Raw genomic sequence first — 12,603 nt, forward strand, 5'->3', positions numbered from 1 at the left:
ACAATGCGGCCTGAAGGGGCGCCCTCACCCGTTTCTGGGGTGGGGGGATGTTTGCTCGGTTTTCTTCAACCCTGGCTGGACCGCATTCGGGACAGGTGGGTTCAGGAAATCGTTCGATCTGGATACAAGATCGAGTTTCTCTCTCGGCCGGCGGGCAGATTTTTCCCCTCAAACCCTCAGCTGACTCCGGAGCGCTTGCAGGATCTGCACCTGGCGGTGCGGGACCTGCGGGCCCAGGGAGTGGTGGTTCCGGTGCCTCTTCGGGACAGATTTCGGGGGTTCTCTTCCAATCTGTTCACTGTGCCCAGAAAGGAGGGCAAAGTACGTCCGATTCTGGACTTAAAAGCTCTGAACCGCTTTGTGCGGGTTCGCAAGTTTCGCATGGAATCCCTGCGCTCGGTGGTGGCTGCCCTGGTTTCGGGGGAATTCATGGCCTCTATCGACTTGAAGGATGCGTACCTACACATCCCCATTTTCGAGGGTCACCAGAGGTACCTTCGTTTTGCCATTGCGGAGGATCATTATCAATTCGTGGCGTTACCCTTCGGTCTCGCTTCGGCTCCGCGGGTTTTCACCAAGGTGCTTGCGCCGGTTCTGGCTTTACTGAGAGCCCAGGGCATTTCTGTCCTGGGGTATCTGGACGATATCCTGATTCGGTCCGCGACCAGTCAGGGTCTGGTGAACGACCTGTCCATCACGATGCAGACTCTGCAGGAATTCGGCTGGACGATAAATTTTCCAAAATCGACGTTGTGTCCGTCGGTTCGTCTTCCCTACCTGGGGATGATTCTGGACTCTGTTCAGGCGAAGGTCTTCCTGCCGGAAGACAAGCTTCGGACACTTCAGTGCGAAGTCAGGTCCCTCAGGGACAATCAGTGCTCGTCCCTCCGGACGTGTATGAGGTGTCTGGGATTGATGGTTTCGGCCATCGCCGTGTTTCACACACGAGAACTTCAGGCGGAGGTCCTGGCCAAGTGGGACGGGCGTCCGCAATCTCTGGATCTGCGGCTGTCGTTAAGCCATCTCACCCGAAGGGGTCTTTTGTGGTGGCTCCAGTCCCCGGCGGTGTCGGGGGGCAAGTCCTTACGTCCTTCGTCGTGAACGGTGATCACCACGGATGCCAGCCTGTCGGGCTGGGGTGGTGTTCTGGGCGTTTTGTCCGGCCAGGGAACTTGGTCAGAGGAGGAATCCTCCCTTCCTATCAACATTCTGGAATTGCGAGCGATAAATCTCTGTCTTCTGCGTTGGACGGACAGGCTTCAGGGCCGTCCAGTTCGGGTGCAGACGGACAATGCCACAGTGGTGGCCTACATCAACCACCAGGGGGCACAAGGAGTGCCCGGGCGGCTCGGGAAGTAGCCGACATTCTGTCTTGGGCTGAGACGTACGTCCCGGCGATCTCTGCGGTTCACATTCCAGGGGTGGAAAACTGGCAGGCGGATTATCTGAGCCGCCAGACCCTGGACCAGGGAGAATGGTCCCTTCACCCGGATGTCTTCCAGATATTGTGCGCGAAGTGGGGGTCCCCAGATGTGGACCTGTTCGCGTCTCGTCTAAATCACAAGGTGGAAAGGTTCGTGGCAAGGACGCGTTAGTGACGCCCTGGCATCAGTATCGCCTGATGTATGCCTTTCCACCGATTCAGCTGCTGTCCAGGTTCCTTCGCAGGTTGGCCTCGGAACCAAAAACGGTGATTCTGGTGGCACCAGACTGGCCTCGCCGGTCTTGGTACGCAGACCTCGTGAATCTGGCGGTCGACGCTCCGTGGCGTCTGCCTCTTCGAGAAGACCTTCTGTCTCAAGGACCGATATTCCATCCTGCTTTACAGTCGCTGGCTTTGACGGCCTGGCTGTTGAAAGCCAGGTCCTGAAGGATAGGGGTCTCCCCCCTGAGGTCATTCCCACTTTGATCAAGGCCAGGAAGGCCTCTTCAGGGAAGATTTACTACCGTACTTGGAAGGCGTATTTTGCCTGGTGTGAGTCCAGGGGGTATTCCCCTCGCTTATACTCGGTATCGAGAGTGTTGGCCTTCCCTCAAACGGGCGTGGACCATCGTTTAGCGTTGGCCACGATTAAGGGTCAGATTTCTGCTCTGGCCGTTCTCTTTCAACGCCCTGTGGCGTCTAACTCTTTGGTTAGCACCTTTGTTCAAGGCGTGCGACATTTGGTCCCTCCTAGGAGGGAGCCTTTGCCTCCATGGGATTTGAACCTTGTTCTGTCCGTGTTGCAACATGCTCCTTTTGAAAATATCAGGGAGATCTCGTTGTCTTTGTTGTCCAAGAAGGTTGCCTTCTTGGTGGCGATCACTTTGGCTCGCAGGGTGTCGGAGCTGGCGGCCTTGTCCTGCAAGTCTCCGTATTTGGTGATCCATTTGGATAAGGTGGTCTTGCGACCTAACCCGTCTTTTCTTCCGAAGAGGATATCGGAATTTCACCTCAATGAGGACATTGTCTTGCCTTCGCTTTGCGCGAAGCCTAAGCATCCGAAGGAGGTGGCTTTGCATTCCTTGGATGTTGTTAGGGCGATCAGGGTTTACCTGTCTTCGACTAAATCCTTTCGCAAGTCGGATTCCCTTTTTGTCCTTCCTGAGGGACCTCGGAAGGGCATGGCGGCGTCGGCTTCTACCATCGCCAAATGGATCAGGCAGACCATTGAGCAGGCCTATGTTTTGAGGGGGAAGGTTCCTCCCGTGCCTGTGAAGGCGCACTCTACCAGATCTTTGAGTACGTCTTGGGCCTGTCATCATCGGGCTTCTGTGGCCCAGGTGTGTAAGGCGGCGACTTGGTCGTCCGTTCACACCTTCTCTAAATTTTACAAAGTGGATGTTCAGGCAGCGGCAGATGCTTCCTTTGGCCGTAAAGTTCTTAGTGCGGCTGGGCCTTAGGGTCCCTTGTTTGGGCCCTTGGCTGTTGGGGTGTTTTTACCCCTGGGTTACTTGTTTTTTCCTGGGTTGTTGCTCCTGTTGAGCGCGTTTTCCTGTTGCCCGGTTGGTTCTCTTACTTTGGTAAGGTTCCTTTCTCTGATGTGGGTACTGCGTTGCTTTAGGCGCGGCTGCTTTTTTTCCCACCCCTCATGTCTACACTGCTTTGGGACGTCCTCATTAGTGACGAATATGAAGAGGCGGCGACTGTCGGAGGACGTAAGAGAAAACGGAATTTTTGTAAAATCTTACCTGTAAAATTCCTTTCTCTGAGTCCTCCGACAGTCGCTGCCCCCGCCCCTCTTTTGGGGTTTGTTTATGTACTCTACTGCTATTCTACTGAAACTGAGTTGGTATGCAGGAAGCAGGGAGGTATTGACTGAGGGGACCACCCCCTGGGGGTGAGATATGCTAAAAGCTTTGATATTAATATATTCTGTTGCCTAGCTACTCCTACGGAGCAAAGGTCAATAACCCCATTAGTGACGAATATGAAGAGGCGGCGACTGTCGGAGGACTCAGAGAAAGGAATTTTACAGGTAAGATTTTACAAAAATTTCCTCCCCAAGTATTAAAGTGGTATCAGCTTCCCTGACCCAATTCTATATCATGCTGCTAACCATCTAACCTAAATAATTGATCATTGCTGCCACCAAGATAACATATTAGGGTTGCCACTGAACATGACTTTATTCTATTACCTTTATCAGGTAGATCTTGGGCAGATAGGGCTACACACCTCTTTAATCAACTTTTCTCTTTCGTTCATTGACAGACACAGTTCCAGAATCTTCTTGACCATTGGGTTATGCTGTCCCTACAGGAGTAGGACACTAGGCAGGAAAAAACTTTACCACACCTTTAGGGCAGTCCCAGGTTGTATACTGCCACTTCCTACTATAGACACTCAGTTTTTTTCTGCCTAGCATTACATGGATATTGTTTTCTGTTTCTGTGAGAACTACAATCAACTGCCGGACTGGGCGACGCACTTGATATTCTAGATCTTTACTGTCTCCCCAGTCCGGCCAGTGAGCGTAACCCGATCTCAGCTCAGCACTAGGTCTGCCGCGACATAGCCCCACTGGACGGGGGCTCACAAGGACGCTCAGACCTGGTCACGGCCTGAGTCGCAGCGTACCTCTGGCCCGCTTTCCAAGATGGTGCGGTGGTCTGCCTGGAGTGGTGCCCACCCGGCACCTGGTTTCCATTGTGCGGTAAGTAGTGTCCCCCTTTCACTGGTGGGCTGTTGGGGTGGACGTGGGTCCTCCCTGGAATGGTTAGACCCCCTAAGTTCCCATCCCTCCTCATTTATCGTGGTCCTGCTGTGGACCACCCCTCATTTGCTCACACCTAACTCCCCCTCCCTTCCCCTTAGGGGTGAACGTACAGGATTAGCTCCTTTGGGGGATATTAAGCTGGTGATGGGGGCTGGGGGGGGGGCACACACCCCAGGGGGGATGGTCCCCTGGTGGGGGTTCCTGCCAGCCCCCCCCCCCTCCTTCCTGCCCATTCCTTTCTGGGGGGGGGGTCTCGGGAGCCGCGTGGGCGCTACATGGAGCCGCCATTTTGTTGTGGATGGCTGCTGTATCTATCAGCGGCCATGTTTGTGTAATCCAGCCATATTCTTGTAATTTCCTATTGAATAAAGTGCCGGCCATGTTTTTTTTGAAGCTTACAGAGCGGTGTCTAGTGTTGACTCCTGCACTTCCTCCTCCTCTCATCGCCGCATGGCCTGCAGCTGGACGCTCTGCTCTGTGCCTGGGTCGTGGTGGGGAGTCTCTCTGTGGGTGTAAAACGGCTCTCCCTCTTCTCTGCTATGGCAGCACCTGGTGTGCTGGGACTTGTGGGGCTGCTTGTGTGGCGGTGGGGGTTTTTTTAGAAGCATTTTTTCCTATTTTGCTATGGTTGTCCCTGGGTTCACCATGGAGTCCATGAAGCATGTTTTTCCACCTGACTCTCTTTCAGAGGCTGCGGGGGGCTCTCTGGGGGCCCAGTCCGCTTTGTCTGCTATGACGGTGGTCCTGGTGTCACTAGTGTCCAAGGTAGATTTGGTCCTGCAAAACAGGAATGTTCAAAAAGCACCCCACGCCTTCACCTGCATCCTCTCTCCTCTGAGGGCGATTTGGCTGCCGTGGTCTGCATCCATGCACCCTGAGTGCTCCGATAGTGAGGATGATTCCTCTTCCTTTACGGCTACGCACAAAAAGGCGCTAGTGGATGCACTGATTGTAGCAGTGCGGGAAACTTTAAAACTGTAGGACGCAGCTGCTGCTGCGTCGGAGGAGCTAGTACATTCCGGTAGCCGCAAATCTTCTAAGGCGACAAAGGTGTTTCCATTTCCAGCTTTATTTGACAAAAGTGTCACAAGTCAATGGGGTTCACCTAAAAGCACTGTCGGAGTACCAAAGCATTTCGCCTGAAGGTATACCTTTGAAGAGTCCCTTTTAAAAAAAAATAAATAAATAAAAAAAACTGACAGTCCCACCTGTGGTGGACTCTCAGGTTTCCACGCTAAATAAAGCCACCCTTCTCCCGGTGGATGACTCTCCATCTTTTTGACCCTTTTGACAAGAGAGCTGAATCTCTGCTCTGACATCTTTTTACTATGGCTGGTTCCATCCTTAGACCCGTGTTTACCATAACTTTGGTCTCCCAGACCTTAACCTTCCTAGCAGTATTGCCGAGTGTGGCTCGGGATTAAATTTCAGTGCCAAAAGCGGTAACCCCGAGCCACACTCGGGTACCGTTTGGAAGATCGCTGGATCCTGTAAGAGAGGGTACTCACCTTGTCCTCGGGATCCAGCAATGTATCCCGGCGGTGTGTGGCGGCGGCTCTTCCTCCCGATGCTCTGTGTGCCCCGGCTTCCGTCTCCTGCGACGTGATGCTCGCAGGGGGGTGGAACCGGCGGAAAATTCAAACAGTAAAACACCCAAGCACACTGATACATTGCAAAATAAAATAAATTCACATTAGTTTTCCCCCCAGTGCCCTTTCCTGCAGTTTTACTGTACTTTTTATGTATGTATATATATATATATATATATATAGTATATGTGTGTGTGTGTGTATATGTATATATACAGTGTATATGTATATATATATATTTACATACATACTTTAACTTACAGTGCATTGCGAAAGTATTCGGCCCCCTTGAACTTTTCGACCTTTTGCCACATTTCAGGCTTCAAACATAAAGATATACAACTGTAATTTTTTGTGAAGAATCAACAAGTGGGACACAATCATGAAGTGGAACGAAATTTATTGGATATTTCAAACTTTTTTAACAAATAAAAAACTGGAAAATTGGGCGTGCAAAATTATTCAGCCCCTTTACTTTCAGTGCAGCAAACTCTCTCCAGAAGTTCAGTAAGGCTCCCTGAATGATCCAATGTTGACCTACATGACTAATGATGATAAATAGAATCCACCTGTGTGTAATCAAGTCTCTGTATAAATGCACCTGCACTGTGATAGTCTCAGAGGTCCGTTTAAAGCGCAGAGAGCATCATGAAGAACAAGGAACACACCAGGCAGGTCCGAGATACTTTTGTGGAGAAGTTTAAAGCCGGATTTGGATACAAAAAGATTTCCCAAGCTTTAAACATCCCAAGGAGCACTGTGCAAGCGATAATATTGAAATGGAAGGAGTATCAGACCACTGCAAATCTACGAAGACCTGGCCGTCCCTCTAAACTTTCAGCTCATACAAGAAGACTGATCAGAGATGCAACCAAGAGACCCATGATCACTCTGGATGAACTGCAGAGATCTACATCTGAGGTGGGAGACTCTGTCCATAGGACAACAATCAGTTGTATACTGCACAAATCTGGCCTTTATGGAAGAGTGGCAACAAGAAAGCCATTTCTTAAAGATATCCATAAAAAGTGTTGTTTAAAGTTTGCCACAAGCCACCTGGGAGACACACCAAACTTGTGGAAGAAGGTGCTCTGGTCAGATGAAACCAAAATCGAACTTTTTGGCAACAATGCAAAATGTTATGTTTGGCGTAAAAGCAACACAGCTCATCACCCTGAACACACCATCCCCACTGTCAAACATGGTGGTGGCAGCATCATGGTTTGGGCCTGCTTTTCTTCAGCAAGGACAGGGAAGATGGTTAAAATTGATGGGAAGATGGATGGAGCCAAATACAGGACCATTCTGGAAGAAAACCTGATGGAGTCTGCAAAAGACCTCAGACTTGGACCGAGATTGGTCTTCCAACAAGACAATGATCCAAAACATAAAGCAAAATCTACATTGGAATGGTTCACAAATAAACATATCCAGGTGTTAGAATGGCCAAGTCAAAGTCCAGACCTGAATCCAATCGAGAATCTGTGGAAAGAACTGAAAACTGCTGTTCACAAACGCTCTCCATCCAACCTCACTGAGCTCGAGCTGTTTTGCAAGGAGGAATGGGCAAAAATTTCAGTCTCTCTATGTGCAAAACTGATAGAGACATACCCCAAGCGACTTACAGCTGTAATCGCAGCAAAAGGTGGCGCTACAAAGTATTAACTTAAGAGGGCTGAATAATTTTGCACGCCCAATTTTTCAGTTTTTTATTGGTTAAAAAAGTTTGAAATATCCCAATAAATTTCGTTCCACTTCATGATTGTGTCCCACTTATTGTTGATTCTTCACAAAAAAGTACAGTTTTATATCTTTATGTTTGAAGCCTGAAATGTGGCAAAAGGTTGAAAAGTTAAAGGGGGCCGGATACTTTCGCAATGCACTGTATTTATAGTTATTTATTATATTATAATTTATGATTTTGTGTTTCAAACTTTATCACACACGTGATGTTATAAAGAAGAACGCACAGTAAAAAAAAATCATATGTAAATAGTTGGTTTGGGCTGCTCATTCTTAAGGATGGACAAAGCTTTTGCATCAGGATTTGGAGGGGGGAATTGGTCTGCGGACCAGGCTTCCAGGATGGTCCGGTCTCATCTTCCCTTTGTAGGAGATCGCCTGTTCGGAGCTTCCATGGATGAGATCATTAAGGGTCTTACAGGGGGGAAGAGTACTCTTCTCCCACAGGCGATCAGCAGCAAGGGGGCTCTTTGTAAACGTGGGCCTTTCTTCTCGGTTCACAAGCGGCCTTTTTATTCCTCAGGATCGCAGGACAAGGAAGTGAAATCCGTTTGAACCCTCTCTGGAGGTTTCAAGAGGCCCTGGTCTGGTAAGCAGAGAGCAGGTTCCTTCAGACCAGCAGACAAGCCCTGTTCTTCCTGAAGGGGAGCACTCACCCGTATCTGGGGTGGGGGGATGTCTTCGCTTTTTTCCGGACCCGTGGACTTTATTGATTCAAGACAGGAGAGTCCACGAACTGATTTGGTCCAGTTACAAGATCAAGTTTCAGTCTTTGCCTCCGGCAAGGTTTTTCCCTTCCAACCTGTGTTTGTCCCCAGATAGCCTGCGAGGTCTCCTCGGGGCGGTGCAAGACTTACTTCTCCAAGGGGTCGTTGTACCGATTCCCGACTCAGAATGCTTTCAGGGGTTTTACTCAAAGCTATTTACTGTTCCAAGGAAGGAGGGAAAAGTTAGTCCAATCCTGGACCTCAAGCCTTGAACCGCTATGTGCGGGTACAAAAATTCCGGATGGAGTCCATTCGCACGGTAGTGGCAAACCTTCATCCAGGGGATCTTCTGGCCTCGATAGATATCAAGGAAGCTTACCTTCACATCCCAACATATGTCGGATATCAGGGTTTTCTTCGCTTTGCTGTGGGCGAGGAGCATTATCAATTCATGGCATTACCTTTTGCTCTAGCCTCAGTTCCTTTAGTGTTCACAAAAGTGTTGGTCCCGGTGTTAGCATTGTTGCGCCAGCGGGGAATTGTGGTACTGGGGTACCTGGATGATCTCCTTCTGCGAGCAGAGTCTCCTACTGCCTTGAAAAACAATCTGAACATCACTGTGCGAACCTTGCAAGAGTTCGGATAGAAACTGAATTTCCAAGAATCTGCTCTGGTTCCGTCCACCAAGCTGGACTACCTGGGCCTGACCTTGGACTCAGCCCGGGTGTTTCTTCAGGGGGAAAAACTCCAGAAGTTGCAGGATGCGATTCGGTTCCTGTTGTCCCACAGAAGGTCATCTCTCAGGACTTGTATGCAAGTGCTGAGCCTGATGGTTTCCACCTTCGAGGCGATTCCATTTGCTCAGTTCTATACGAGACCTCTGCAAAGGGAGATTCTTGCCAAGTGGAACAAGAATCCACAGTCTCTAGACAATCTGATCCTGTTGAGCCAGGGTACGAGAGGGTCCCTGATTTGGTGGCTTTGCTCTCCGGTTCTTCGTCAGGAGACGACCGGTCATCTTAGTGGCCCCAGACTGGCCTTACCTGTGTTGATACTCAGATGTGATATGGTTGGTCGCTGACTTTCCTTGGAGACTCCCTCTCAGAGAAGATCTTCTGGCTCAAGGGCCTATCTTCCATCCTGCTTTACAGTCACTGGCTTTAACACCGTGGCTATTGAAAGCCAGGTGCTGAGGGATAGAGGGGTGTCGGAAGCAATGATTCCCATGCTGTTGAAAGCTAGAAAGCGTACTTCTAGGAAGATTTACCATTGTGTCTGGAAGGCATGCATTGCGTAGTGTGAGGCTGGGGGGGGGGGGTCTCCTCCCGTTCCTTTTCGGTTGCTAGAATCTTAAAGTTCCTCCAAAAAGGGGAAGATCAACGCTTGGCCTTGGGAACTATCAAGGGCCAAGTTTCGGCCTTGGCGATTTTCTTTCAACGCCCATTGGCTATCACTACTTGATTCATGCCTTTATTCAGGGGGTCCGCCACCTGGCTCCCCCGGTGAGGTCTCCGTTGCCTCCGTGGGACCTCAATTTGGTGCTGTCGGTTCTTCAGAAACCGCGTTTTGAAAATATTTGTAAAATTACTCTGCTCACTTTGACACAGAAGGTCGCTTTCTTGGTGGCTATTACTTCTGCGTGCAGGGTGTCGGAGTTGGCTGCGTTGTCTTGTGGTCCACAGAAACAAAGTGGTGCTTCGTCCCTATTAGTCGTTCCTATCTAAGGTCGTTTCTGGTTTCCATCTAAATTAAGACATTGTGTTGCCTTCCTTGTGTCCTAAGCCTAAACACCCTAAGGAGATTGCCTTACATTCCTTGGATGTGGTCGTTGGAAGTCGTTTAGGTATTTGGACTCGCTATTTGTTCTTACGGATGAACCTCATAAAGGGCTCTCTATGTCTGCTGCGAACATCTACAGATGGATCAGGCAGACGGTGGTGCAGGCCTATTTCATTAGGGGTTAGGATCCTCCTTTGCCTGTTAAGGCGCATTCTACAAGGGAGCTTAGTGCCTCTTGGGCCTTTTGTCACCAGGTGTCCGTGGTTCAGGTTTGCAAGATGGCCACTTGGTCATCAGTGCACACTTTCACAAAATTTTACAAAGTGGATGTGTGGCATCTGCAAGGTTTTGCAGGCCGCTGTGTGAGAGGACTAGTCCTCTTTTGAGGGTGTATTTTTCAGATGAGCTCCAGTTGTTCCTGTTTGAGCTCTTGTTACTTGGTTGGCTAGGTTTAGATTTTGTTCATTGGAGCTGTGTCTGTCAATGAACGAAAGAGAAAATTGGATTTTTGTCTTACCGTAAAAACCTTTTCTCTGATGTTCATTGATGGACACAGCACCCACCTCTCTTTTGAGTTGGGTTATATTTCTTCTGACACTGCTTGCAACAAAATCGAGTGCCTATAGCAGTAAGTGGGAGTATACCCCTGGGACTGCCCCATATGGCTGGTAAAGGTTTTTCCTGCCTAGTGTCCTACTCCTGTAGGGGGCAGCATAACCCAATGGTCAAGAAGATTCTGGAGCTGTGTCTGTCAATGAATATCAGAGAAAAGGATTTTACGGTAAGACAAAAATTACACATCATTACAAAAAGTTACACATCATACGTCATCCCCAATTTTCTCCAAGCCACAGTGATAAAGTTTAAGCTCTTGGGTGGGGCATAAGAAATTCAAGGTGCATCATTTTCCCTCCTCTTCATATTGGCAGATACCCGAATCTCTTTGACCATACAATTGGACTTTTATTTTTTTAGTATTGGACTTTTAGGGAAGCAACCAGCTTTCTCATTTCGGTCACTCACTACCCGATTATAAGACATTAAAGGGTTAGCATTTTAAACATCCTTATACATTACAGTTTCCCAGATGCATTAAAATGCTTTTCTAAGTTTAGCATATAGTTGCTTACTTTTTAAGCTGTCCTTATAAGTGTCCTCCCATTTCTGTCCTGCCATCTGCACCCAGCATTGGATGAATGGCCCCTGAAACTCACAAACGAGCATGCCTGACCTTGTTCCCTACCCCCACATATGCAGTCTGCTCTCTTTGGCTCTCGCTAAATGCTGAGCTGTGGAAGAGAGCAGACTGGACATGCATGGGTACTTCCTGCCATCTGCAGGACAGAGAGCGGCGGACAATAATATGAACAGCTTAGAAAGTAAGCATTGATTTAGAAAACAGAGCATATAATTAGAATCCATTTTTTTTCTATTAATGTATGAGGCAAAACTTTTTTTTTTTTAAGAGTGGGATTGCAGGGGGATTAAACCACCTGTCAAGTTTTCCTGCTGTCTGTGCCCCTATTTGGAAGATTAATTCTCTCTATTTGTCATTTTCGATTATCTAAATTTCGGTGCGTCTCTAGCATATTTGTCACACTTCAAGGATTCAGATCATCAAACGAAGTTTAATATTACACAAAGATAACCCAAGTAAATACAAAATGCTGTTTTTAAATTATCTAATTTCTTAAGTGAAAAAAACTGCCGTCCAAACCTGCCTGGACCTATGTGAAAAATAATTTCTGCCTAAAACTAATAACTGGTTGTGCCATCACATCATACTTTTCCACTATGGTCTTTGTGCTTGATGGACATCTGTATTCTAGAGTTAATTCCTATAACATTTGAAATTCTTCAATGTCTAATCTGAACTGTCATTTTTAGAAACTAAAACCGGAGCCAGAGGTAATTGATGTGCGAGAGAAGCTAAATCCTGATCCACTGGCAACCTCCTTTACTGTGACCAGCTCGTCTGACCTTACTGACTCACGAGAGATAAACTTTGAGTACTTGAAACATGTTGTGCTGAAGTTTATGTCTGCTCGGGAAACAGAGGTAAGCAATATGCATAATGATGGCAACAAATTGTTACTTTTAAAGAGACCCTGTCACTAGAAAAAAAAAAAATGCAGGGAAAACATAAAGCACCCGGAGCAGCTTAAATAAGCTGTCAGATGTAACTGAATGCCATGTCGTTTAGCTTGACAGTAAGTCCCAGCCAATCCCATTCTTTCTAACCCATCATTATGATTGGCTGTCTGTTTGGACAAAAGGATAAAAAGCGGCAAGCAAGCTTTGGCAGTAGAAGGAAGTGTCAAAGCTTTCTCTGTCAGAACTGAAAATAATTCAGCCTTATCGGAAGGCTTTTTGAAGCTTCTGCAGGTACCCCTTGTTGCTTGCATTTTTTTCCTGCAGCAGTTTTTTTTTTTTTTTCTTAAGACAGAGTCGGTCTATTTATACCAGACCTAATTTTGCTATGTGCCTAATCATCTGCCATGACCCAAATTTACCTACAAACCTCTATCACCTCCACCTTTAACATACAGTGGGGAAAATAATTATTTGATCCCCTGCAGATTTTGT

The 12,603-nt window shown here is 48.0% G+C and overlaps 1 protein-coding gene across 3 annotated transcripts in view; it reads left to right on the forward strand.

Moving 5' to 3' along the window:
- Nucleotides 1-12,603, forward strand: part of GOLGA1 (golgin A1) — a 205,792-nt gene that overhangs the window by 168,090 nt on the left and 25,099 nt on the right. For all 3 annotated transcript variants that reach the window (XM_082262615.1, XM_082262617.1, XM_082262616.1), the window contains one exon: nt 11,905-12,075. In XM_082262615.1, the coding sequence (XP_082118741.1) occupies nt 11,905-12,075 (171 nt within the window). The remainder of the gene's footprint in view (nt 1-11,904; nt 12,076-12,603) is intronic.

Source organism: Pelophylax lessonae (genome assembly GCF_965119305.1).
Source record: "Pelophylax lessonae genome assembly, chromosome: 7".
Lineage (NCBI taxonomy): Eukaryota > Metazoa > Chordata > Amphibia > Anura > Ranidae > Pelophylax > Pelophylax lessonae.